The sequence below is a fragment of the Bombus flavifrons genome, chromosome 14, assembly GCF_040668555.2.
Source record: "Bombus flavifrons isolate JBK064 chromosome 14, iyBomFlav1_principal, whole genome shotgun sequence".
In the NCBI taxonomy this organism is placed as follows: Eukaryota; Metazoa; Arthropoda; class Insecta; order Hymenoptera; family Apidae; genus Bombus; species Bombus flavifrons.
In genome coordinates, this window is record NC_138455.1 from 11,884,437 (window position 1) to 11,909,854 (window position 25,418).

At 45.0% G+C, this 25,418-nt stretch overlaps 4 protein-coding genes across 16 annotated transcripts in view; 3 read left to right on the top strand and 1 right to left on the bottom strand.

The window, feature by feature from the left end:
* The first annotated feature begins 11,095 nt into the window (after nt 1-11,095).
* Nucleotides 11,096-17,474, top strand: qsm (Zona pelucida superfamily protein qsm). The gene is made up of 9 exons (XM_069127621.1): nt 11,096-11,119; nt 11,307-11,469; nt 12,827-12,928; nt 13,055-13,164; nt 13,516-13,691; nt 16,157-16,387; nt 16,749-16,896; nt 17,020-17,164; nt 17,230-17,474. The coding sequence occupies exons 1-9, from the start codon at nt 11,096-11,098 to the stop codon at nt 17,472-17,474; spliced, it is 1,344 nt and encodes a 447-aa protein (XP_068983722.1).
* A 919-nt stretch (nt 17,475-18,393) lies between these two features.
* On the bottom strand, nt 18,394-21,497 carry Mccc2 (methylcrotonyl-CoA carboxylase subunit 2). The gene is made up of 9 exons (XM_069127536.1): nt 21,222-21,497; nt 20,329-20,582; nt 19,984-20,255; nt 19,748-19,895; nt 19,266-19,681; nt 19,061-19,195; nt 18,857-18,993; nt 18,701-18,786; nt 18,394-18,625 (listed from the first exon to the last, which is right to left on the bottom strand). Exons 1-9 carry the CDS (start codon nt 21,333-21,335, stop codon nt 18,508-18,510), a joined length of 1,680 nt encoding a protein of 559 aa, XP_068983637.1. The 5' UTR covers nt 21,336-21,497; the 3' UTR covers nt 18,394-18,507.
* Nucleotides 21,498-21,502: 5 nt separating this feature from the next.
* LOC138187065 (transcription factor 12) overlaps nt 21,503-25,418 on the top strand; it is a 109,477-nt gene continuing 105,561 nt past the window's right edge. For 11 of the 13 annotated variants that reach the window (XM_069127526.1, XM_069127523.1, XM_069127525.1 and 8 more), the window contains exons 1-2: nt 21,607-22,122; nt 24,394-24,713. In XM_069127526.1, coding sequence (XP_068983627.1) covers nt 24,632-24,713 — 82 coding nt within the window. In that variant the 5' untranslated portion in view covers nt 21,607-22,122; nt 24,394-24,631. Of the gene's footprint in view, nt 22,123-24,393; nt 24,714-25,418 lie in introns of all 13 variants that reach the window. The other 2 variants (XM_069127522.1, XM_069127521.1) reach the window with 2 other exon arrangements.
* Nucleotides 22,084-23,991, top strand: LOC138187142 (uncharacterized). The gene is made up of 6 exons (XM_069127622.1): nt 22,084-22,122; nt 22,581-22,615; nt 22,675-22,843; nt 22,919-22,988; nt 23,106-23,243; nt 23,550-23,991. Exons 1-6 carry the CDS (start codon nt 22,084-22,086, stop codon nt 23,618-23,620), a joined length of 522 nt encoding a protein of 173 aa, XP_068983723.1. The 3' UTR covers nt 23,621-23,991.

Here is a 25,418-nt window from a genome sequence, read left to right on the forward strand (position 1 = left end):
ATTAAAATAAACTAGCCAAGCCGCAGTGGTTCGTGGCGAAGGTAAAATAATAATCGCGGCGGTTTCCAGGCGTATCTCGCGGTGCGGTTCGTTTCCTCGAACACGGGGAAAAGCTGCGAGAGGTCGCGGACGCGACTCGAGCCTCTGTCGAGAAAGCGAAAAGCCGCGAGTCGAACTTGCCGGAAACGGTATCTCGTATGTTTCGCGATCGACCGAAACGCGTTGCAAGCAACGAGGAATAAACGAGGTTACCGAGGGTCGGTCGGAGCAGCGTGACCATGAAACCAGAGACACCGGTTCCCTTCGGCGAATCAAGTCTACGAAGAAAATTCAAGATACGCGCTAAATTCACGATATCGGCAAAGTCGGCGAGATTCCGGCAAAAAGTGATTCGCGGTAATACGTCCGCGACAGTCGCTCGTAGCTGGAACGCATTTAATTGCGAGGCAGCGTCTCGCGATCGAGCCTTGTATGCAAAATAACTATTCGTGGAAAAGTGAATCGAGTGGGTGGTGTCGCCAGTGCCGTAGCCGGTGTCGAACGAATCCTGTGCTCGTCGAACAAGTTTCGTTCGTGGACATCTCGTTCGTCGGGAGAAAAATCGGCGATGTTGCGCGTCGGACGCGTAGCACGCCGCGCGACAGGTTTGCTTTTTGACAGGTTGCCTTTCTTTCGAAAGGTAAAAGGGGTCCGGCGAAAGAGCGGACGAGGGAAAAAGGACGAGGACAGTGGAAAGAAAGGGAGAAGGCGAGGTATCGCGGCGGCCCTGGAGGAGGAGGACGCGGAGAATGCGAGAGGGTCTGCGCTGGGATGGGAATCGGAGGTGGGAGTGAGAGTGGGAGTGAGGAATCGGGCGGGAGAGGCCATAGGAAAACCGGTTGCCAATCTGCGCGGACGTTGGACATCGGCGAACATACTAGCGGAGAAAAGGCTAAAAAGACCGGCACTCCGGTTTTCAGCAAACCGATCCGCCGATCGATTTTCATCGATTCTTGCCGCAGACCACCGTGAACGAAAACGTAAAATAAATGGTAAAAGCAATTACTCGTTAGGAGAGAGAAAATCCATCGGGAAGCCGGCGAACGCAAAGGTAACGCGCGCACGAAGAAAAACGCCACGACGAGGCCGTCGTCGATCCAGTTTGAAACCGAAACGATCATCGAGGATCGCGGGTCGGAAACTCGATCCCTAATCTCGTTGGAAGATCTAGACGCCGATCGATTCGTCTCTTCGTCCTTTCTGCCAGAGCAGCAGCGTCTATCGAAAGCTTAAAATCTAATCGGCATTCGATTAATCGCGTTCGTTTTTGCTATCGAACGGTAAAGGATCGAACGCAGGATAAAGCTTGATAGAGCGATAGGATGGCGGACCGATGCATCGAGATTACGTCGTCCGGCGTGGCTGATCTAGCGGATCTACTTTTTTCCAGGACGATGCATCGCGACGCGTGATCGACGGGAAACTTTTCCCACTTTTTCCACGCGGTAGAACTGGGTCTTAGGTGGCCGGTCGTCGAACGATCCTCGCGACGCGTTCAATTTTTACGGTTAAGGAAGAATAGCGGTGCACCACGAAAAATCTGTACAGTTATCGCGCCGAACACTCGTGATCTTTGACACGGGATTCTTTAGGTCGGTTTAGGTCGCACGACTGGCGATCCGTCGATGGAAGAAACGTGCCATCTTCCATTCTTCGACGCTTCTTTAACATTCCGTGCCACGTTGGCTACGACGTACCCTCGTAAACGTTATTCAACGTGGAAAGTTTTTCCACTAAAACCCAGCCGTTAGATGCTGAAAGGCTCTCGGAGGCTACCGTTTAAAACTCGACGCCACGTATCCGCACGTTGCAGGCGATTCGTGCGAGGGAACCATTCTCTCCGTGTATTTCACGAGCTCGGCGCGGCCCGAGCAAAAACCAGGCTGAAAAAGATTATCGAGATCCGTCGAACGAAAAGGCAATTTCGATTCGGTTGTTTCACGCCTGGACTTAACTGTATCTGGATAATGCTACAGGCGTAATCGATAGGAGGTAAAAAGGCAGCAGCGATCCTTTTAGACGGAGGGATAACTTTTTGCAACGAGTTAAATTTACTCCCTGCGTGGAGTTAATTTACGATCCTCGTATCGTCGTAATTCACGGTGTATCGACGAGATCTACTGGTCGAACGACGACCGAACGGCGACCGAACGACGACCGAACGAACGACGGAAAGCTTTAACCCGGAGTGCCGATAGCGTAGATGACCTCTTCCCCTGGCGGATTTTCTGCGTCTCCGTAGTTCACGCGACTGTTCCTCCAGCCAAATATGGCGGATACCGGTCGAACCACTCGCTGTGCACGCGTGTCGTGTCACCGTGGCTGCGTGGGCACGCGTGCCTGTGCGTGTAGAGACGAAGGACGGACAGGAGCACCCACGGGCGAATTCCTCCCGTTCGACTATCGTCTCTCGATGCCGTATAAGCTGTTTCGCGAAGCACAGGCGAGCCGTAAAAATTGCTCGCCGGTACCTCGCCTCCGTTTTAGGCGGACGATATCTTCTTGTCGGTTCGAACAACGTCCGTACGCGACGATTGACACGTAAAGACCACCGCATTCGTCTCTTTTTTCGCCGATGTAGGAAGAACGCGCACGGTTCTTTCCAGCCTCTTTCCTCGCACTTAATTTTCAAGACACGTCGTCGACAACGCTGATCTTTATGAATTTCATTTACCAGCGAGTTTTCCACCGATCCTGTTCCCTGTTGTACGAGTACGGTTTCTATGAAAAATACGTTCGAATGAAATTCGTCGCTTCGTTTTTCTACGCTCGCATGTTGCTGCATAGGTGAAACGCATTAGACGAGTTCGGTAGTTCAGCTTCAAGGATTTTCCACCTACCGGATTTACGCATCTGGGACGTAATTTCAGGCTGGTCTCGCGTCGCGTATAAAGTAGCAATTTTCGAGAAAAGGAGCAGGTATGCATTCTTACCGCGTCTCGAGTTTAGACGACTCGACGACGTTTTCTTCGACGATGCTGGCCACTTCGCCGGAATAATCGCCTTTCCGTCCACCTGACCTATCGCCAGAACGTTCGATATAGCCGCTAACCGCTCGTTTTCGCCACCGATGATAATCGGTCGAATACGAGAGTATAACGTCGCGCGGGCTTCGTTGTTGCCCGTTCCCTTCATCGTTAATCATTCGCGCGCTCTTTCTCGATGATCCCGCAATTCCTCGATGTAGCCAGTCACTCGCAACTCGTTAACAAAGACGGCGTTTTCATCGAACAATCGTGGCCTCGAGTCATCGATCGCTTCGCCAGTCGTGCCTAAATCAATGAAAATTCTTCCAAAGACTCTTCTCGGCTTTCGCTTTAATCGTTCGACAGCGCGGAAAGAGAACATCTTGCCGCTTCGATAGAGATCGATCCTTTGAGAAACGCGACGCGACGTTTAGCTCTCGAGACGTTCCATTCGGGCAAACGTTAATAAATCGATGAAATTCCTCTTGCAGATCGACTTAAACGCAAGCTTCGCGGTGAAATTTAGGATTAACGAACGATTAACGCTAACGAACGTAACAATTACTACGACGTCCGAAAGGAAGCGCCATAACGCCGAACGGAATGGGCAATCTTAACTAGATATCTAAAGATAGAAATACCGACGAAAGTCCTGCGCGTAAGGAGAAAACAAAACACGCAAACACACAGAAGAGCATTTTCTCGATCAGATACGAGGGCCGAGGTTGTAAAGAGAGTCGACACAGATCATAAAGTAATTGCAGGCACAGGCCCGTTAACGAAACTATCCTCCATCGATTCTTTAATATCTACGCCATCGAATTAACGAAGGATCGCAAAAACGATCACGACGATCGTTAATAAGCCGCGACGTTCTTAACCGACACGAGCATAAACGCCCGCTCTAACGATTAGTACGCGCGATGAATTCGCAAGTGGGATCGTTCGCCCGTGTAAAAGTCGATGGCGAACCAATTGGTCGAGATGAGATTCTTCGGCTGTAATTTATCGCCGGCGATTGACCGGATTGGCGAGCGTGACGTTGGCCATTCGGGCTACGTGGATTCGCGTATGAAGAAAACTTATTCGTGAGAATCAAAAGATCGTGTTGCTCGCGAGAACCGTATCGAATATGCAACACGAGCGCGTTATCGGAAGCGAGTCGCGCGTACCTACAAGTTGCCGGACTAGCGTCATTCGTGCGTGTTCCTCGACGGAGACTGTATCGTAAGATTTCACTGTTCTGCCAATGATCGTTACCTGTGCTATCAAAGGTAATAAATCTGCGTTGGTTCGCGTACGTTCCGCCGAGAACGTTTACTTATATGTGGCGATAATTGCACGTCATGGGCCCTGCTAACGACACGGTTCGAATTAAAAATAAATTAAACGCGAGTACACGCAAAACGGACAGCCATTTTTCTTGGCTATGGAGAGTGCTGGGCAACTCGGTGGAGAATCCTGTTGAACCGGGAAAGGAATTCGCGACAAAGACGCGATGTAACGAGGTCGTAAAGCTAGTCAAAAATTAAAGCGATCGTTCTGCCGACGACGAAAGAATGGAAGAATGGAATTGTACAAATTTTGGAACGTAACGCGCCCCCCGATGCCTACGCGTGCTTTCAGACGCTTCGACTATCAAAATACAGTTCCATCGCCATCGCGAGATCGTTCAGGTTCGCACGAACTTTTCTCTCGCATCGCTGTATATCCTCGCTGATTAATTCCGACCCTGCGAATCGTGTACGTAACACCGCGAACTCGCGCATATCGCGCTTCTTCGGAGTTCTTTCGCGTATATCTCTAACCTCGGAAATTCGGTTCAAAGGATTTTGTAAAATACGCGACTCGTCCGTTGCGCGTGTGCTTGCGTTCTACGTAAACGTTCCGCGTTTACCCTCGTCGTCCGTATTAATCAAGATATCTTTAGCTGAACTGTACGACGAAATGGAGAACGTGAAACGATATTCGCGAACTCGAGAACTGTTCCCTCGCAGGGGACGTCCGAGAATCAACGTGGAAAGGACGAACTCGCGGAAACAATTAAATTCTCTGATCAGATAAGCGCGCGAGTATCCTCTGGAAAATGTATTCCGTGCTCGAGTCTGGAGCAGTACAAAGTCTGGATAATAAAGCGTGCCGGAAGTCGCCCGCGGATAGAGTCAGATTCGATATCTCGACGATGACAGTACAAGGAAGTCTGTTTCAACGACAAAGGATTGTTCTTCGTAGGATAAGCTCGCAGCGTTGGGATTGCGCGAGCGAAACTTCTAGCCGTGGCATGGCGCGATACGATCTGGATTTCGATCGATGTCCAACCGTTTTCTCTTTCTACGAGCGAGCAGATGTGGGAAAAAACCGACCGTCACGGTTAACGATGAAATTCCGTTACGCGTCGGTGGTAATCGAGGAATCGGCGACTTTGTTGGCGAAATACCGCGAATTCCACGGCTGAAAAGTCCACGCAGCTCGTTACGTTCCGCGTACAACAGATTGAAAGAATGCAGACCGAAAAAAATGCGCGTCGAACGGCCACGTAACGACGCGTGTGAACGTTTTATGCACCGGTGATCCGAAGCGTAAAATTGTTCAAATAATCGGCTTGGCTGTGGTGGACCGGTGGCGATTTAATCGTTGCCGAGATTACCGAAAATATGCATAACGGTAGTCGCCGGCTTCGCGCATAATTTCTGCACGGATCGCCGCCATCATAAATTATTCATTCTGCATTTGGCGCGCGCGATGCACCTTGCTCCCTGTGTCTCTTGTATTTCGTGACTAGCCGCGACCCTACGACCGACCGATCCTCCGACGTCATTTGCATCCTGCCCGCTCCGCGATTATTTCTTCGAATCGTGAAAGGAAATCGACAGCCTCTTCTCCGTAGGAATCTTCCTGGAAAGCGATAGTCCGTGTCCTGGATGAAATTTTGGAGAGAAAAGAACATAAGAAATTAACGTGCTTAACGAATGATTGTAATTTATAAAATTAGAAGAGCAGAGTATTTGTACGTGCATACGATGAGAAAAGTAGTAACTTTTGCGTATATTTTGAAATCGTTTTCAAATTTTACAGTTCCAATCGGAGCAGTCGTTTCTCATCGCGATACTTTATAAAAATGTTCTGCGGTAAATATTCGAGTAATTTGGCGAGCCACTGCCGTTCTTGGATCGCTACTTCTCTCTTATCGTTACTCACGATTCACAAAGAGTCAACCAGCTCTAAACAGCTTGGAATTAGTCAGCGTGTTACCGAGTAGTTGCTCGCGCCATAGCCAAGAGTCAGAGGACTGACGTCATTCCCATTTAGATGCATAGCGTTTCTGCCCGTTACGCGGATTTCCAGCACCGTGTTTCGATATTTCTAGGATTCTTACGATTCCTATAGCTCGCGTTCGTAGGTTCACAGACAGCTGATCTTGGTACGACCTCGATACGCCGGCCCTGGATCTATCGCTTGCGCGCAATGGATTACGCGCGACAGAATCGAACAGTAGCGGCGATATAAAGGACGGAGCGCAGCTGACCGAAAGCAAATTCCAACGTCGATCTCCGGATTTGCTCGTATCGCGGCAAAGAATAAGATTCTTTAGCCGCTGCCGGCGTTCGATCACATTATCGTCCACCTCGATGGTCGAAGTCCGGATCCTGCCTCTCAACGCGTCGTTTAACAACCGGCGGCTGATGCGAGGCAGAAAATAACGAAACGCGTGCTTAAGATTCGCTCGTGGCGTCCGAGACTTTGTGCCAATCTCCCGACGGAATCTGCCTAACGATTCAGCGAATGAAGAACCTCTTTACATCTTGCAGGCGATTAAGGGGAAATCACTTAGCTTTTGCTCTATCGAAATCGCTTGTTCATCATCGAAACCGGTCTGCTATTTTCAGTTACGTAATTCCAGCAACATCGAAAGGACGAGGATTTAGCATAGGAGATAGCAAGCAGATAACAGAGAGACGTCGATCGTTGCCCTCGTTGTTTCAGGCATCCAACGATACGTTCAGACCGAGCGAGCGAACGCTCGTTCTTCGCCATGTTCGCTACATTGAATAAAACGAAAGCACAAACGAGCATTGATTCGCGTTCGGACGTTCGATCTCTGATCCGGAGAGTAATCGTCAGACGGCGAACGGATGCTCGCTTACACTTTTATTTCTGAATTTTACTAGGCGCTCGCTCGTTCGATCGTAAACGCACCACGAGGACGCTCTAGACTCTAGGCTCTAGAGTTTTCGCGGTGATTCTTTCGTTTCCACCTAACCCTATCGACGGAATCGCAGGCCGCTAATGATCGCTGATCATCGGTGATTTACCGCTGGCAGCTGTTGTAATCGGGGCGGCGCGGCGCGGCGCGGCGCGTAGCAGCGCGGCGTGTATCGCGCCGTGGCCAAAGGAACCGGAATGAAATCACCGTTACCGAGTCCGCTCCTCTTTTATCACTCTCGCGGCCAACCTGCTTCGCATCGATTACGAACTTTCGATCCTGTTACGCAGTCGTGGTACGCTTCGTGCGTTCTGTTCACCGCGTCTAGCCAGCTCGAGGCAACAGGCACATTTCTCGCGTGATCTTCGGTCTCTCGATTATAATATTTCGCGAGCTCCGCGATACGGCACATATCGTTTTACCACGTACTTGCACGCGTTTTCTCCCAAAGTATCGGAATAAATTCTTATTCTCGTAGATTAGCTCGGCAAGAATGAAATCAATCGGTTTGCCTTCTCAGACACTCGTACGTCTATCCGTATTCTTTCGTTTGAAAATTACTTAAAAACGAAGCGATAAAATTCCTTTTACGAGATACCCTGTAGAGGAAAAATTGCAAAGTCGAGACAGCTGTTGCCTGCAGTCATCTACAACGGTTAATCCTTAAGCAGACATTGAAATTGCTCGCGTCTTTTTCTGAGAAAAGGTAATACGCGAGTGGCAACAGGCGCAACTGTTGCATTGTTGAAGGGAAAATAACTGACGGTGGCGCGTGGAGATCGAGAAACGACAACGCGGAGTAATTGAATTACGTACAGTGGTGACGTTTGAATTAGCGAGGCGGCGAATTTATTTGCATAACTGAGAAAACGTAGGCGTCCGTTTAATTAACGTCGTTGGTAACGAGGAATGGACGCGCTCCTTGGAAATTGTGGCAATTAATATCGCACGTTTTTAATTGGCAACCGATGTAGCCTACGAGTACGTTTATCCGAACTCTATTTATCGAAACAAAATGTCAGCTTAACGCCCAATTAAAATCTGCCTCGGATCAGTCGGGTTATTCGTATTCGACTCTTTCGTGTTCGCGTAATCTGGCCTTGAATAACTACGATTATCAACGTATTATTACGTGTACGAAGTTGAGCCGAGCACAAAGTCGAGAAGAAAGAATTTCTATCGGAAAATGTAAAATCAGAAATAACGTTACGCAACTTAACTCGCAAAATCGATTGACTTTTCGATATCGATGGTTGGTAAAGCATCGTGCGAGAGGAGCCTCTGAGAAATCTATCTAGCGTAGAATCGAACGTACGAAACTCGCCTACCAGCAGCGTGTTCTAACTGTAACTTCGAAAGCGTATCGATTTACGAGCAATCCATTCCGCTTGCAACCGGAAGTCGTAGAAAGCTCTCGAAGGAATCTTGGCGATATAAAAGTTGGCTGCAACCGAGGCGATAGCCTTTTCAGTGTCTCCAAAAGTGATCTCTCGGTTACCGTGGGTATCCATGCGGCCGCTGCATCCCTGTCGATTTTGTACCGCTCGAAGTACCGGCAACGTTATAACGATGGTTGTTATTGCAGCACGGTGCGGATCGTGAAGCTACGAATTGATTCCGTAGTCAATTTCGTGTCGGCGAAATGAAACGCGATTTCGTTTCGTTACAACGCGTATAATTGCAAGGTGTAATCCATTTCTCGTGCCAGTCGTTCTACACGCTGTGCAGCGAGATGAAGCTAAATCGAAGAAGCATCGAGTAACGGCATTAATTGATGCACCGACCGGCACAGTTGTAGTATCAATTATATTATTATTATTATCATTATTATTAATAACACGAATTATATATCCATAGGTATAAATATAGTAGTACGACTAGAAAAATTTTATACTACGAAATAGAACGTAGGACCTGGTAAAAGATCGTTAACAGGAAGATAATGGTATGTACGAATATTTTTTGTTGAACAAGACGTACGTAAACCGCGTAACAACCGGTAGTAAGTATGTGTAGAAGGGCACGCCTACGTAAGTACGTACGAGCTTCCTGCTCGACCGACCGATTCTTCGCTGCCGTCTACCTATCGACCAGTTTAATTGCTAGCTACGAATATTCCCGCCTTCGTGGTCTGCCCTTCTCGACTCACGGTTATTCGTTGTACAGTTAACGTCGCGTGGACGCACATACGACGGGCCACGAATGCTAATCGCGTCGCACCGGATTTCCACCCTTTCTTTCGCGTTACTGTCTGCCTTACGTGGAAAATGGGGTCGAACGCACTGCGTGCATTTGTCGCCGAGAGACACGCGACCGTGCCAGAACGTTTTGGCCCCACTAGGCATCCCACTTGCAGGTCAATTTAAATAAATTAGTTGGTTCGTAGAGTTTCGGTAAAGGCCCCTCGTGGGAAGAGTTCGCTTTTGACTCTCATTGATCGTACCTTCGTTCTTATTTATTCAAACGACGGTAAATCAACTTGGCACCGTAATGTGCGACGCAGAGCGTGTTACACAGCGATGGTGCGTAATTATGCAGCTTGGTTCTCGTCTTAACACCGAGGTCAGTAATGGTCTGAAATTATTGTAATCCCGGGGATCGTACGTTGTCGTAATTTACGTCAATTCCTTCTTGTTTCCCGGCAACTTTGCGAAACAGTGGAAGAAAGGGCGCCCGAGAAGGTACAAGAGAAAGAGACAGAAAGCGGAAGAGTAGAACACCAGTCACTAGCAGGCGAATCCGGCAAAAAGCATCGACGATACGTGGAACGTTTCGCCATCGACAGTGAAACCGATCTGCCGATTCTCTTCGTCGAGCTCGCGTGTTGTCGCGAAGAAACACGAGAAACAAAGAAGAAAGCAGTAGGAGTTAATCTTTCTCGGGATCGAAGCAGTTATCCATGGTAGATATCGAGTCAAAATAAAGATAGCTTCAGAGTCTGCATGATCTATATGCCGATAATAACGGTTGAATCGCGATTAAAGAGGGCGTTTCAAAGGCTGATATTAGATCGTTGTACGCGAAGATTACTACGAACGATAGAGACATTTTGTGATTAAGCGGGAGAATTTTAAATACCACATACGTGGAAACGAAAGCACAAATAAAAACACGATTGTAACAGAGAATGGATCGACAACGGACCGATTTCTAAGAAATACGACTCGTGGAAAATCTGCAAACTTCGGTCCACACACTGGCGACACAGCGCGAATGCTCAAAAATATACGCAAGGCACGAAGAAAGAGGTAAAAAGCGCAAAGCGATTAACGCGGAGGGCGGGCGAAGAAGCGTGCGAAGGTCGCAGGTCGGGAAAACCACGCGAGAGCATAGGTCTCGAAGAGATCTTAATCTTCGAAGGACGGAGAAAAGATCGGAAAGAAATCGAAAGAGAGAAACGAGTAAAACGAAGCTCGATAGCGGGGGAGAAGGGGAAACGTACAGAAGAACGGAATTCTGAGAGAGCGGGGCGATGCGTGCTTCTCGGATTTAATGGCGGCAAAGAGAACAGGAAGGGATCGGAAACTCGGCGAGAATAATAAAGAAGAAAGGTACAGGGGTCACGTAGCCCCTCTCTCGCAACGTGGAGAATCGTTCGCGGAACGAAGAACCGGCAGCGTTCGGGCGAAACGATTATCCGGTAATGAAAGCGGATCCCTATCGGTGGCATAAATTACCGAGACAATAGGCCGAGTGTCCGAACCGAGCAGGGACGCTCGAAAAAAGTGTCTGCTCGTTGTTGGACCGTCGACGAGGTTGAAAAACTCGAAACAGGAAGTCCTCCGTGCGTCTGACAGTAGGGTAAATAAACGACATCGCGGCAGAACACGAGAGAGAGAGAGAGAGAGAGAGAGAGAGAGAGAAAGAGAACAACGAAGAAGAAGAAATGGGAAGTGCAGGATCTCTCGCGGTGACTACGACGTTAGGAGAACGCCGCTGATCAAAACACAAAGAGGAGACGCAGGCGAGGAAAGAACAATAAGAAGAAGGAGAAGAAGGAGAAGAAGAAGACGAAGAAAAGAAAGGAACAACGAGTCGGGCATCGAAAGAGGCTCCTGCAAAAACGTAGCGGACGTCGAAAATGAAAAAAGGACTAGAGAGAAAGAACAAAAGAAGAAGAAGAAGAAGAAGAAGAAGAAGAAGAAGAAGATGAAGAAGAAGAAGATGAAGAAGAAGAAGAAGAAGAAGGAGAGGAAGAAGAAGAAGAAGAAGGTCACGGACCTCTGTCGAGAGATGGCTCGAGGATTGTACCTACTACAGGTGGTTGCACTGCCTGGGGAAACACTTTAAACTCGCTAATGGAAAAGACCGCCAATCCTCGGGCTATTTGAAAGTGACACAACGTGCAGTCATGTAATTTGCGCGTTAATCGCGACCTGATGGACTCGCGGAAACCGTGAACAACCAGTTACGGCAGACACGAGCTACGCGGGTGACTTTTCATCGTTCGTACTTGTCACGACGCGCGACGGCTCGAAAGCGAGACGGACATCGAGTTAACGATCACGAGGAATTTTCTCTTCCAGAAGGAAATCAACGAAAGGTTACAAAATTCCCCGAGAATGTACTACGTGGTAGCATCTGACTCACGGAGGAGAACAAATCTATCAGAGGACGGGATCGTTTAATTGCTTCGATTCGTAGGCAAACGTTATCGGTTCATCTCGAAACGGCAACCCGGTTTCTCGTTCGCCGACAGAGTTAGGCTGTGCGTGAAACTTTCCCGACTTCGTTCTCTTGTCGTAGGAAAGGTACGCGGCGTTCTTTAACGGCGTGTTGCCCGCGCGACGATGATACTTCACCGTGAATTATTGCCCGACCTGCATAGTTGGCCGCGAAGTGCGTGTGCTACGTCCCGCAGAGATATCGCGCTTGTTCGAAAGATCAACGCTGCAACTATATATCAAACGACAGCCACGATATCGTTTAGAGTATACGGTATTTCTGGATGAAATCGTTGGTCGTGGCTCTTCGTAATCGCACGAAGATCTCAATTATCGGCCATTAGATTTTTCTTCGCCGAGCGCCAGCCGATCGCCAGCGAATCTACTATTAGTCAAATACAATTATCGATGGCGATTTAACGATCACGAGGGGGCTACATCGATCGCGATCGAATCATCCGAAAATTCAATTATCCAGGAAGGAAGGAAATGAACTACGCGTCGCGCGGTTCTCCTATCTCGTCGTTTCTTCGCGGCCGGATGCAACGTTCTTACATCGCGATAATGTAAACCGGTGGTTTAGGCGTATCACACGGACGTTACTCGCCAACGGTGAAAGTATCCATCGTCGAGTTCCGCGAATAAACAGGGTCCAACCTAAAGGGATGTACATCAGAGCGCGGGTTTCTCGAGCGCGCAATGTCGAGCTGCTCGCTTTTCAAGGTCGGGACGTTTACGACTTTATGGGGCAATTACGGTGGTATACTGCAAGTTAGTTTGCGGCTACGTCGTACTTTTCGTCTTCGTTTTTCTCGCGTTCGCCGTCGGACGGGATTCCTCTTTGCAAGTTTCTCGCCCATTTTTCCGAAACGCGTCTAATCTCCTGCTACTATTCTCCTCCGAAATTGGAACGATTTCTCATCCGAAATCCCTTCTGGGTTTTTCTGTTCCAGTTCAGAGCAAAGTGAGATGCTCGGAACAGTGGATGGAGGTTGACATCGTAAGGAGTAGTCCGCAAGCGAGGATATATCTGCAACAGATGAAGGACTTTCCAGGTAAAGATCGATTCCCTTCGTGTTTCTGGCCGTTGCCGGCTGTACGCCGACGTGGCCGTGAGATATAGAAGCGGGATGCAAAGGTAGACGCGTATTTTACACGTTGAAACGTATCTTCTTTTGCAGACGAAGCTTGCAAACCTCGGCTTAGCAACGGCGTCGCCACGTTCCGATTACCGCTCTTAGAGCAGGACATGTTGCGATGCGGTATCACTAGAGTCGTTAACAAAGTCACGGTAGGGAGTAATTACGAGTCCGATCGCTGATAAAACTATCGCATCCGAATAATTAAAATGATCGAATAATTTACCGAACACGGCGGTGCGCCGCCTGATTTATGGATCGTTCGATCGACTTTGTCGGATCTGATCGAAAGCTGTTTTCTTTGAACCTCGTGATTGACTGCACGTGTAAAATAAAAACAGGTTGGCTCCAAGCTAAATAAAATCAAAGGATCGCGACGTACGGTCGAACGAACGTATCGATTCGTGCTCAGAGTTGGCGATAAGTTGTTAGGACTCGTTTCATTGTTTCGATCGGCGATCCCATGGATTCGAGCAAAATTACACACGCATAATGATACACAGGGTCAGAAGGTGTACTTTCATCGGATAATAGTGGAGGAGCCGGCGGATTCCAGCAAGCACACGTTCACCGTAAAGTGTGTTATCACCGAAGTCGTTGTGAAACCTGGAATCTCGATCGCAACCAATCACACCGCTGTTCGACGCAGCGTTCTTCCAGCAGGTTTCCAGGAACCCGAGTGAGTTTATCTTTCACCTTGATATTCTGTTTCCGCGCTATTTATTCTCTAAACTTATTCGCACAATTTTCCACTTATCGTCTCACGATAGAACTCCGTTTCCGATCGGTTGGAATCGCGTAATCCAACCTTCGCCGTTCGTAGGTCAAGCGATCGTGCGCGCGCCATAATAATTGCGTATTCGCGTCAAGGACGATCTATTCGCGCTGAACGATCGCGAGAACAAGCAACGACTAAAATTATATTTCAAACTTTCATCCATCTGTGACTCTTTGTTTTACGAAGAACCTTGGCTCTTCGATAGTTTAAACGGTTGCAACCTTCCGGGCTGCGCCTGCAGTGAAATAAGATCGTGCCTAGTCAGACCAGAGGTTCGCTCTTGCTTCGTAGCAAGCGATTAATCGCGATTGTACAGACAGCTGGTAAAACTGTTTGATCAAAGAGGAACGGTAATTCTCGATTTAGGTACTGCTTGTTGGCTTACTGCTAATTATTCGCGTCATACTGATATATACAGTGAGAGTCAAAAGTGAGTATACGTTATGTCTTGCATACAGACTTACTTACGTAATATTAACGTAATATTACGATATTACGATAAGTAACATAACGTTTTTCAACAAATTTCGCGTCTTCAAGACGTATACTCGGCTTTTGATTTTCATTGTACCGTTGGCAAGATGCTCGTTTACCTTTTACCTTTTTGCTCGGTCTAAAATTATATTTTTTGAACGATCGAACGTTTCAGTAATATAGATTTGCAACGAGATACGCTTCTGGGGACTCGAATGACTTTTTCTCGATATATAGAATATAACAGCGGTGGGGATAAGCAAGGAGGCCAAAGCGTACCGCGGATAATAAGTTCAAGTATTCGTCGCTTTCTAATTCAAACGAGCGCGAGCTAAACGAAGATGGACGTTTGTTGTGGTCGCCAAGTTGATTCATGATTCCACGATCCATTTATTCTTCGAGTCTATACCGGCGCAGGTGCTGGAAAACCTGAAATGTAATTTTAGCCTTGCGTACATCGCGTCACAGAGTCTCCCTTCCTTTTCCTGCTCGTTCGATAAAACCGACTTCTCCACAGTCATTCGTATTCTCCGTGTATTACTGGTAAAACGTTTCGACCGGCGCACGACCATCCAAGGGGATCTTTTTGTTTGCCCGGAACATGTAAATGTCGCTTAAGAGACACTAACGACCGCTTCGAAGTAGGCTCCGCGTTCCGTTTCTAAACGTTAAACGGCCTGTTAAAACCTTGTTTGAATAAATCGTATATCCACAGGATTTTCCACCATTCGTTCCAATAATACTCGACGAGTTTTCATACTCGATCCTCTCGAGAATGAGACCTCCGACGCAATTTCGTTACCCTCGATCTTCTTACTTGGAATCGTAGAATCTCTTCTGACTTGGCCATTAACGTAATTTTAGTTGGCAACAGAGTAGACGGCTGTCAGAGGCCTCTTCCTATTTTCCGCCGATGAAAGTCGCTTCGCGAGGCGACATTCTTCCCTGGTATACTCTCCGTGGCAGCCATACACGCGCTGAATTTTTGTCTCGTTCCTGTTTCGCGCCGTTAATTTATTGGTACTAATCGATCGTACCTCGCCGTGACCGTGGATTCTGCGAATCGTCGATGTCGCCGCTCAACCAGGAAGCCGTAAAATCTTTATTGTTGAATTATCACGCGGTATCTCGCGTGGCCGATGCTCGGGGTCGAGCTACGCACTACGGGCAAATTCTTTCTCGATCTTGATAACTGTTTCTGCTTCCACGAAGTCGATGGAATTGCATGCCTGCCCGATTGGATGCGTCCATCGCGATTAGAGATCACCGTCGACCGCATTGGCCGACTATCGAGGGATGATCGAACAACTGAAAATTCCTTGGATACTCGGCGATCGCGTCGTCCATATACATCCATTCGATCCACGGATGATAACAGATGCGAACAAGAAAAACAACCATCGACGATCGTGTCATCCAAACGGAAACTTCGTCTTTGTCCCTGTTTTTTTTTTTTTTTTTTTTTTCTGGCTTCGTCATCGTCCTCTGTCTTTAGTACCGTTCCGTTCGCCTGTGCCGTTCGATCGTCGAAAGACGTACGACGCAGAGACTGGAAGGAAACGGCCGATGAGACGGCAGAAGTGGAAACGCGATTCAGGTCGATGCTAAGATTCGATGACTGTCGAAAGTAACCCAGGTCGCAGCACAGTTCGTTCGCCGCACTTTTCCACGTTTTCTTGCCAATCGCAAACAGTTTAATTTTGCTTCGGCCGACTACTGAATCATATAGACGTTCGCTCGTAGTTTTTGTCCGGAAATTACATTCGAACGCATCTTTCTCGGGTTCGATAGTTCCATTTGCCAGATGGCCGCGTGTTATTCCCATTTCAACGGGAAACAAAGTTTCTTTCGTGGGTAGGAATTTTATGCGCATCTTTTGCTTCCTGTGACAGCGTGATCGACATCAGGGGAGAGATTTCCGAGTCGGCACCGGTACCGATATTGGGAGTCGGCGTCAGACAAGGTGGCAATCTCGTTACCGGAGAACTGAACGTTAGCCCAGGTACGCCTTTGCAGATGGAGATCTTCCTGGACAATGGCTCCGCTCCCGTTTATGGACTCTTGGTTACTTATATGTTGGTCACTGATACCAAGACACAGGAGGAGACTATTATTATCAATGGGTGAGCAAACAATTTCTACTTCGTTCCTATTTTAACCCTTTGACGGTGTAGCGAAAGAAACCGGTATTTTAATTTATCAAACTATTTATCAAGCTAACGGCGTCACAACCATTTTGTTTCGAACGATAAACGAGATTAAAACGATATTAAGAGACGAGTAGCGCCAGCGACTACTCTATCTGCTCTAGCTAGGCCGATGATCGCAAACAGAACGGAAATAAAAGGGAAAAGAGCAGGAAAAGAACAGAACGAACGATCCGGAAAAAAATCGAGACGTTTTGTATCTTCTTCTGGTCAAAGGGTTAAAAGGGTTGGAATATACGAAAAAGAAAATATCATACGTAACTCTTTGTACCCTCAGCTGTTCCGTGGACCCATATCTGTTCGAAAATTTCAACACGGTGGATGGGGACTTTCTAACAGCGAAATTCCGAGCTTTCAAGTTTCCAGAGAGTACCTACGTCCAATTTCGTGGTACTGTTAACGTTTGTTTGGACAAATGCCAAGGGGTAAGACGCAATTCTGCCGCATCACACGCTCATCGTCATTTAGCGAAGCTTACTCGAATATCGCGTTCGCATCGTTATGCCAATATGTAATTTCATCTACACCTAATGTATCCGATATTTCAGATCGAGTGCAGCAATGGTCAAATTGGATTCGGCAGAAAGAGAAGAGCCATCGACGTCTCAAATACCGACAATAACAAGCTGTTCGAAGTGACTATGTCTGCTCTCATTAAAGTGGATTTCGAGGAAGACGCAGTGGTCGATAAAGGTAGATCGATCACCATGTCTTATTCCAATTTTATTGCAGTTTAATTAAAATTCTACATTTAACAGCCTTGTCCGAGTTATACATCAGAAGAGGAAAGAACAGGACAAAAGCCAGAGCTGTGATCGCGGAAGAAGTGAGAGAGCAACCAGTTCCGACCACGATTAGGACAGAAGAAAGAGCTTTCATAGCGCAAGAGGTTAAAGAACAGTTCAAATATAAGGTTACCGAGACGGAGATAAACGGCTCGTCGTGTAGAACTGCAGTTGCAGCTTTCGTCCTCGTTTTGCTCTGTCTCTGCAAATTTTTGTAAGATTCGAAGGGAACGATCTGCAAACCGACGAACGATCGTTGACTGTAAATAGAAAGCGGCTTGAGAACCGGCAGGATTCGAGTATATCGTGGATCGTGGGATAAAAGAATGGATCGAATGTTTAGCCGGATGTTAGCAGATATATCCTTTTCCTTCCTACGTAAGGAAAGACACGCGTATTCGTGCACGATTGAATGCATATTCGCTTTGTACGATATCGAATCGAGTTGACGAACAAGATCCCGCCCAGTTAACATCGTTCGAGATTTTTACCACTTTGGACAATATTAGGGACAATGTTAATGGAAAGAATTACGGCCGTGAAAATCTTAGAATTGTGATTGATCGTTCCAGAGATATACAAGGATTACTGTATAGGAAGAATAATCACGAAGCTTCGAGTTTGGGTTAATTAGCATCTGCTCAAGAAATTTCTCCGTTCAGCGACCGCCAAATTTTCGCTCACCTCTTCCGTTCTCGCAATCCGCGTTACTTCATTTCCCAGCTGTACCCTCGCGAATAACCGCATAACAATACAGCCGCTATACTGCCAGAAGAAAATTGGCCTTTGCGAGCGGAGAATGTCGAGGAGACCTAGTCGCGCGACGAGATGTAACAAGGTGATGTGACTTAAGCAACTTAGACAATTACGAGGTAATTAATTGCTGCTATAATCTCAATATAATTATAACGGAACGCGCAAAATGTAAAATAACTCTTAATAAAGCGAGAGAATACGCGCGTGGACGCGTGCTCGTTGTTTCACATCCATGAAGAGATGTTCCCTACTTTATAGAAGCGTTAAGGAACAAAGATAGAAGGCTAATAAAGACGCGCATAAAAATATACTTATATATATATATATACATATATATATATATATATATGTGTGGAATGTTTAATGATCATGTATACATGATAACTTTGTATAAAAAATATATATCTTTGGCCTAAAATTTTGTTAGGAAGGTTACAAACATCGGTTCATACTTTCATAATTACAGGTCACTGGTTGCATCGTTGAACACGAACCTTACATTCGGAAAATTCCAAATTTAGTTTCTGGTATGGGTGCGTTCAGCGCTGCCGATAGACTAAGGCCTAATACCACTCTAGTGTCGGTCGGATTGATCACACCGTCGTCCCAAAGTCTGAAAAATAATTTACTCGAATAACTTGCATTTGCTCTCATAAATTGAAAGAACTAATAGTACGTGAAAATCTACCTGGCACTAGCATAGTACGGACTGCTCTCCTTTTCGAATTTCTCTATGATCGGTCTTTTCAGCTCCTCCTCCTCTTCCGGGGTCCACTGTCACAATCGACGAGATTATATCGATAATTGACAAGACAATAACAGAACGAATTGCAATGTTTTGTACCTCTTTCCCATCGCGAACACGTTGCTGCTTGGTAATTTGCGCTACTACATTCGCAGCCTGTACCCCTCCCATCACGGATATTTTTGCATTCGGCCAGGTATAGAGAAATCTTGGCGAATAAGATCTACCACACATACCTGCGTATGTATCAAAATTAAACAAACTGAACATGACTCGAACAGTCGTTTATCAAATGCAAAGTACCGAAATTTCCTGCTCCGTACGAACCACCGATCACCACCGTAATTTTGGGCACTTGAGCGCAAGCCACGGCGTTCACCATTTTTGCTCCATTTTTAGCAATGCCCTCGGCCTCGGCATCCTTGCCCACCATGAACCCTGCAGTTTTACAATGACCAGATGTATTAGTCGTGGGAACGCGGCAATTTCATTCAAACGAGATACGTACCTGTAATATTCTGCAAGAAAATAAGCGGTATCTTTCTCTGAGCGCAGAGCTGCACGAAATGTGTGGCTTTTAACGCGGCCTGCGAAAACAGTATGCCATTATTCGCAACTATTCCCACGGGGTAACCGTAAATTTTCGCGAAGCCGGTAACCAACGTTTCCCCGTACTGCGCCTTAAACTCGCGAAATCTCGATCCATCCACGATCCTCGCTATCACTTCTCTGACATCGTACGGTCGCTTCAAGTTTACGCCAACTATACCATAAATTTCATCGACGGAATACAGCGGTACGTCCATCTGTTTGTCCAAGTTTACGTGCATCGGTCTTTGTCTGTTTAAGTCTTTGACAATCTGACGAGCCAAGTACAAGGCGTGTGTATCATCCATGGCATAATGGTCGGTAACTCCAGAGGTTCTGAAATGAAAACTCCAGAACCATAATCGAAAACAAACGATGTGTCCAAATGTACTTGTTAATTACCGACAATGAACCGTCGCACCGCCCAACTCCTCCGGTGTAACATCTTCGCCAGTAGAAGCTTTCACCAAAGGCGGACCAGCCAAGAAGATAGTACCCTGATTGCCAACGATTATGTTTTCGTCGGCCATAGCTGGCACGTATGCGCCTCCTGTATAAATTGATTAAATGTCATTGCGAATAATTGGCGTATAACAGTGCTGAGAGATTCAAGTAGAATACGCGGATCACAGTCAGACCTGCTGTGCAACTTCCCATTACTACTGCAATTTGCGCGATCCCCTTCGAACTTAGGATAGCCTGATTGTAGAAGCTTCTTCCGAAATGCATTTTATCCGGAAATACCTCGGCTTGTCTAGATAAATTTGCGCCACCACTGTCTACTAAATATATGCATGGCAGATGATTCTCTTCCGCAATTTCTTGAGCTCTCAAGTGCTTTTTCACCGTGATTGGATAGTACGTGCCCCCCTTCACAGTCGGATCATTCGCAACTATCACGCATTCAGTGCTATATGGTGACGACATATTTTTAACGTAATTTTCAAAGAATTTTTTCAAGTCCGGAAATTGGAAATACTTACCCTTCTACCCTGCCGATGCCAGTAATAATTCCACCAGCTGGCACTTCCTCGTTATCGTACAGTTCGTAACCAGCTAACTGAGAAAATTCGAGAAATGGAGATGTCGGATCGAGAAGCGTGTTAATTCGTGCTCGTGGTAAAAGTTTTCCCCTTTTTACGTGTCTTTCTCTCGCCTTTCGTCCCCCGCCCTCTACAACCTTTTCCACTGTCTCTTTTAGTCTATCTACCGTACACTTCATTTGTACATAATTGTCCTAGAAACATTTTTTTACCAACTCCACATTCGTTCTGACACTCATTTTTAACCCCCAACCAGTATCATTGGCTCATAGATAATTACTATAGAGTTTATTCAATTATAATTTGTACTTTTTACTTTACGCAACGAAAATCGCTGATAGTCATTACGATGACAGTCATAAAATGTAGAATAAAATTAATCAAATACTAAATATTAGAAATCATAATTGTACAAATACTGTTATTAATTATCCCGATTTAGAAAAATAATTCAAGCTGTGTGATCGCTAATGATTCAACGATAACAGTTGAGAGCCAATTATTTTCATTATTCGAAACATTGCACATGCACTGTTTTTAATAAATTATGAAGAAAAGGCGCGTGCAATGTTCGTAACGTTTGTATTACGCGCCATACATCATCGTGAGTCAGTTGCGCAGTCGTTCATCACGCTCCGAATGCATTTAAATAAACAATATCAATTTATCTCACTCAAGAGATAAAATAATCCGTCCGTGCAATTAATATCACGATAATTTTTACATCCCTTTCAAAGTGATAAGGTAATATCGATCAAAAGTGGAATTCTTAAAGAGATTAGTTTCAGGATGGTTCGTTTATGAATGAAATGCGCATGTACTCTCGTTCTAACCTGATACTCTGGTGACTTGGTGTCTTGTTCACTACCGATAATGATAGCTTCATCGTGAAACGTTCTTGCAGTACGGTGTAAATTTCTCATAAAAAGATTTCCTTTCCTTAACATCCTTATTAATATCGATCCTTCTGTTACTTTACTTTCGTGAATTACATATAACTATAGCGCGTACTATGATCACTACACTTTACGCTTGCCTATATACACAGCAGCTACAACAATGTAATTCACTTATTTTTGAGACCGAGCTACGCTGCCATCTCAGTGAAGTTATTCACAGTTCGGAGGCTAAAGTTTTTATCGTGATATGCGGTGGGAATAACATATAATAGTAGCAGACTACTTATCAAAGCATTGTGGGGAGAGATAACTTTTTTCAATTCAGGATCACGTAGGGTCAATGATATAATACAAAATACGTCAAGATATCGTAGATTTTTCAAAAGAACGAAACATAAAAATGCTTTTGTTGCTTTTATTAATTAACGATGTTAAATTTTATATCTTTTACAATCGATGATGTAAAATGGTATAACACAGACAAAACATAGACAAATTTTTAATTAATACATATTAAATTCAAATAATTGGTACGCATTGCATTTTATAGATGGCGCTCAGATCGTAGGTTTGTGCTAGATGTCGTTGGAAGCGGAGGTGTATCGCTACGCAGTATTCGTTTTACGTTGCATCGATGAAAGATTTAGAAAAAGGTTGAAGTTTGAGAATATTTTATCAATCGTGGACGAATAACAAACGTGTCTCGACTGATAAGTAACTAACGATAGTCAACGTAGAAGCAAAGAACGTGACAAGGTATTAGATCAAGTTCGAGAGAAATTTGAAAGCTTACAGAATGCCGGACATATCCAGTCTATCTCATTACCCTTTAAAGGTAAATATCATTAAAGTAACGTTCGATTTGTCATTTCCTTGAATAATTCTACTTTGGAATCATTTGCTTTATTTCTATTCGTTGCACGTCATATTCCTTACTTTTTCTCGTTTCGCTTTGTTATCGCTTTCCGCTCGAGCGATTACGACGATTTCTCTTCGATATTCGATGTTTCCGATTATGAGAACAGATGTCAGATAACCTCCTAAAATTGTAATTACCTTTTACGAAGGCTTTACCGTAGTTCCTTTCGACGATGCATGTTTTCTAAAGAGTAAAATAGAATTATGTAAGGGCACGGCAATGAAACAATTCCATAACTTGTTTGACAAGTTTCTCGTATTATCAAGGCGGTTTCTGCAATACCGCAATTGCATTATCAAGAATCCGTTGCCTAGAAAACTCTACTTATTTAGCATTTTAAGATCATTTTTTATGATCTTGTCGGATTTTTTCAGGTGATATTTGCAATTCATTTAGTCCTAGTAACATGGTAAGAATACATTTTTTGTTTACTGTATACTAATCTGCAATTTAGAAAGTATTGTAAAGTACTGTAATGTATGGAATGTCATATTTGTACTACATAGTTAAACGATGGATTTCTAGGAGCATTCAGGGACATTGGTGCCCAAGGTCTGTAATGTTTTACAATTTTCTTTTCTTCGTTTGTTTATTGTGGGCTATTCACAATATTGAATCAGACGAACCTCTGCAATTTGTAAGCATTTAGCCATTTATATATATATTATGGTTCTGGTAAGATCAGTGTTTGTAATAGAATTATATATTTTAGGCACTTTTTATAAATGTACTGTCCATTTTTTTTGACATAGTAACATTAGCAGTCTATTTCCCATCAATGTGTAAGTTGGTGCCACTTACTATCAAATTTAAGACTAACACTTAAAGCTTGATAAATTATATCGTTGATTAACCTCCCTACGCAGAAGATATATCAATCTGATCGCACAAACTTGTAGATGTATCTGAGACGCTTAGTGCAACAATTATGATCATAAACATGATTGTTCGCATCATCACAAGCGTATATCTTCTACGAATAGGCCAAGCAAGAGGTGGATGTTTATCCACAATGTTTACTACAGGTCCTGCAATGGGTCAGTAATACATTGGATACAGATGTTTTGTAGGCCTGCGTTGCTTCTACAAAGTTATGCTTTGAGTAGGTGCATGACATCTTTTGTTTCAAGTATGCATATTATATCGCACAGTTTACACTACGTTGTTTATAACAGTATTTGTGAATGTAATGCTTGATACGATACAAACTGTTTACAATGTACAGCGTTTTATTTGCAAGCATATTGAACTATGCACTGTGTCGTACTGCCTCTTTTGTGTGTGTGGTTCATAATTTGAAGCGGGGTGGGGAACAAACTTTTATGAATGTTTTTCTATTCTAGGCTTTGGTCGACAGGATTACGAGGACATATCTCATCCGATTCCACAAAATTCCGATTTTGCTGGAGTTTAAAAATACGATATGACATTACTAAAGTTCGATACGTCGAAAATTACGCGATATCGTTGTCATATCTCTCGTAACTCGTAAGAAGTACGCGCACGTATAATCACGTTACTGACATTAAATACTACTTTATTTATATATTTTAGAATCTCTAACAACGATGACATTCAGTGCAATCTAGAATTTTTATTTTATGTATATACGTATGCAAATAACGCTCCGTCGATACGCGATGACACGAAAAGAACCGTATATTATTATATTATTATAATAAAACTTAACTTAACTATACGTTTCATACGCCCAACCTATAGATTTTATTCTGTACAATTATTTGTACTCGTAACATGTGAATAAAAATTTTCATTGCAACCGTATGCCCGAACTCCTTAGGTTTTCATGGACTGTAATCTTTAATCTCTTAAACTTATTATTTAAGGCTAGATTGTTCGTAGATTAATGAAAAAAAAAAAAAAAAGTAGAAAACGAATAATCATTGGATTAATTCTCTGATGGGCGGGCAGGAGATTATAAATCAAATTTTGATTAAAACAGGATAAATACGCTATTCAATATTGCTGTCTTTTGTTTACGATCTTTGCTTAATTCGAATTACTTTGTTGAAAATAATATAAGTTATTTTCAAATATTAATCATTTTCCACGAAAAAAGATATTCTCTTATACTCTTTTGCCCGTCCACCGGAGAATGACTAGACAATAAGGAAGATAAAGAAATAACGATTATGTTTGATTAACGATAAATATATTTTTGCGAAGGTGTCGAAAGAGGAAAGAATGATATTCAAAGCAGCCGCGTAGCGACAGTGGCGCGAGTCAGTGGAAAAAGAGTGGCGCCACTGATGAACTATAAGAGCCGCATCGGTGAGGCGGCGTGGTTCAGTAGTGTGCGTGACCGTTCCGGGAGGAGGGTGACTCCACGCGCGGCCACACCGCGAAACCGTGCCCCACTCGCCTCAACCACGAACGTCCACTCGTTTTCTCGTCTCGTGAAAACATGGCGGCCAGCGACGACGAGCCGATGCATCTCTACGAGGTCTTTCAAAACTGCTTCAATAAGATCGCCAATAAGCATCCTGGTGAGTGTCGTCAGTCACTGAAACAATACTCATTAAACACAGAGAATCAGGAGAATTCTGTGCTGTGCGTGTACCGTGTGAAAATAGAGCGACGGAGTCTCTTGTGTCTAGTGTCTTCTGCGAGAGCACCGTGCATTAAATGCAGCAAGCGTCGCTTTTGGTGGTTCCCTTGTGTCAACGAATCATTTTACAAAGGGTTAGGAAGAATTCGAGTGTTGTGTTTCGGTCGATCGAGCTCTTGATCACATCGACGATCCGTGCCGGACGATTCTCTCGACTGACTCGCTCCGTTCTGTGTTTTGGTTTGCTTGTCAGTGCTTTGGACAGTGCTGCCCCGTCGTAGTGAACTAACCCCACGAGAGAGAGAGATCAGTTCTCTTGCTTGTGCTTCGTGTATCGCTATTATTGTTCTTTCATTCGTTTAAACTCGAATATTATTTGCATATTGTCCGTGTGGCGTACTAGACGTCAAAAATGTAGTCTACATAACCTAGACATCGGAGACTCGTCGCTCTCTCGCTCGCTGTCATGTGCAACAGTCGATCGAAACTGTTGTGATACATTTGTAAAGCGTCCGTACGACTAATACTGAAGATAACAACGTTAGACATTAATGCATTATTATGTATTTCGCGTATCATCGACGTTCGTTGATGTGGCGATATTCGTTTTCAAAAGTTGGCCCCCGATTGGGCGAGACAGCCG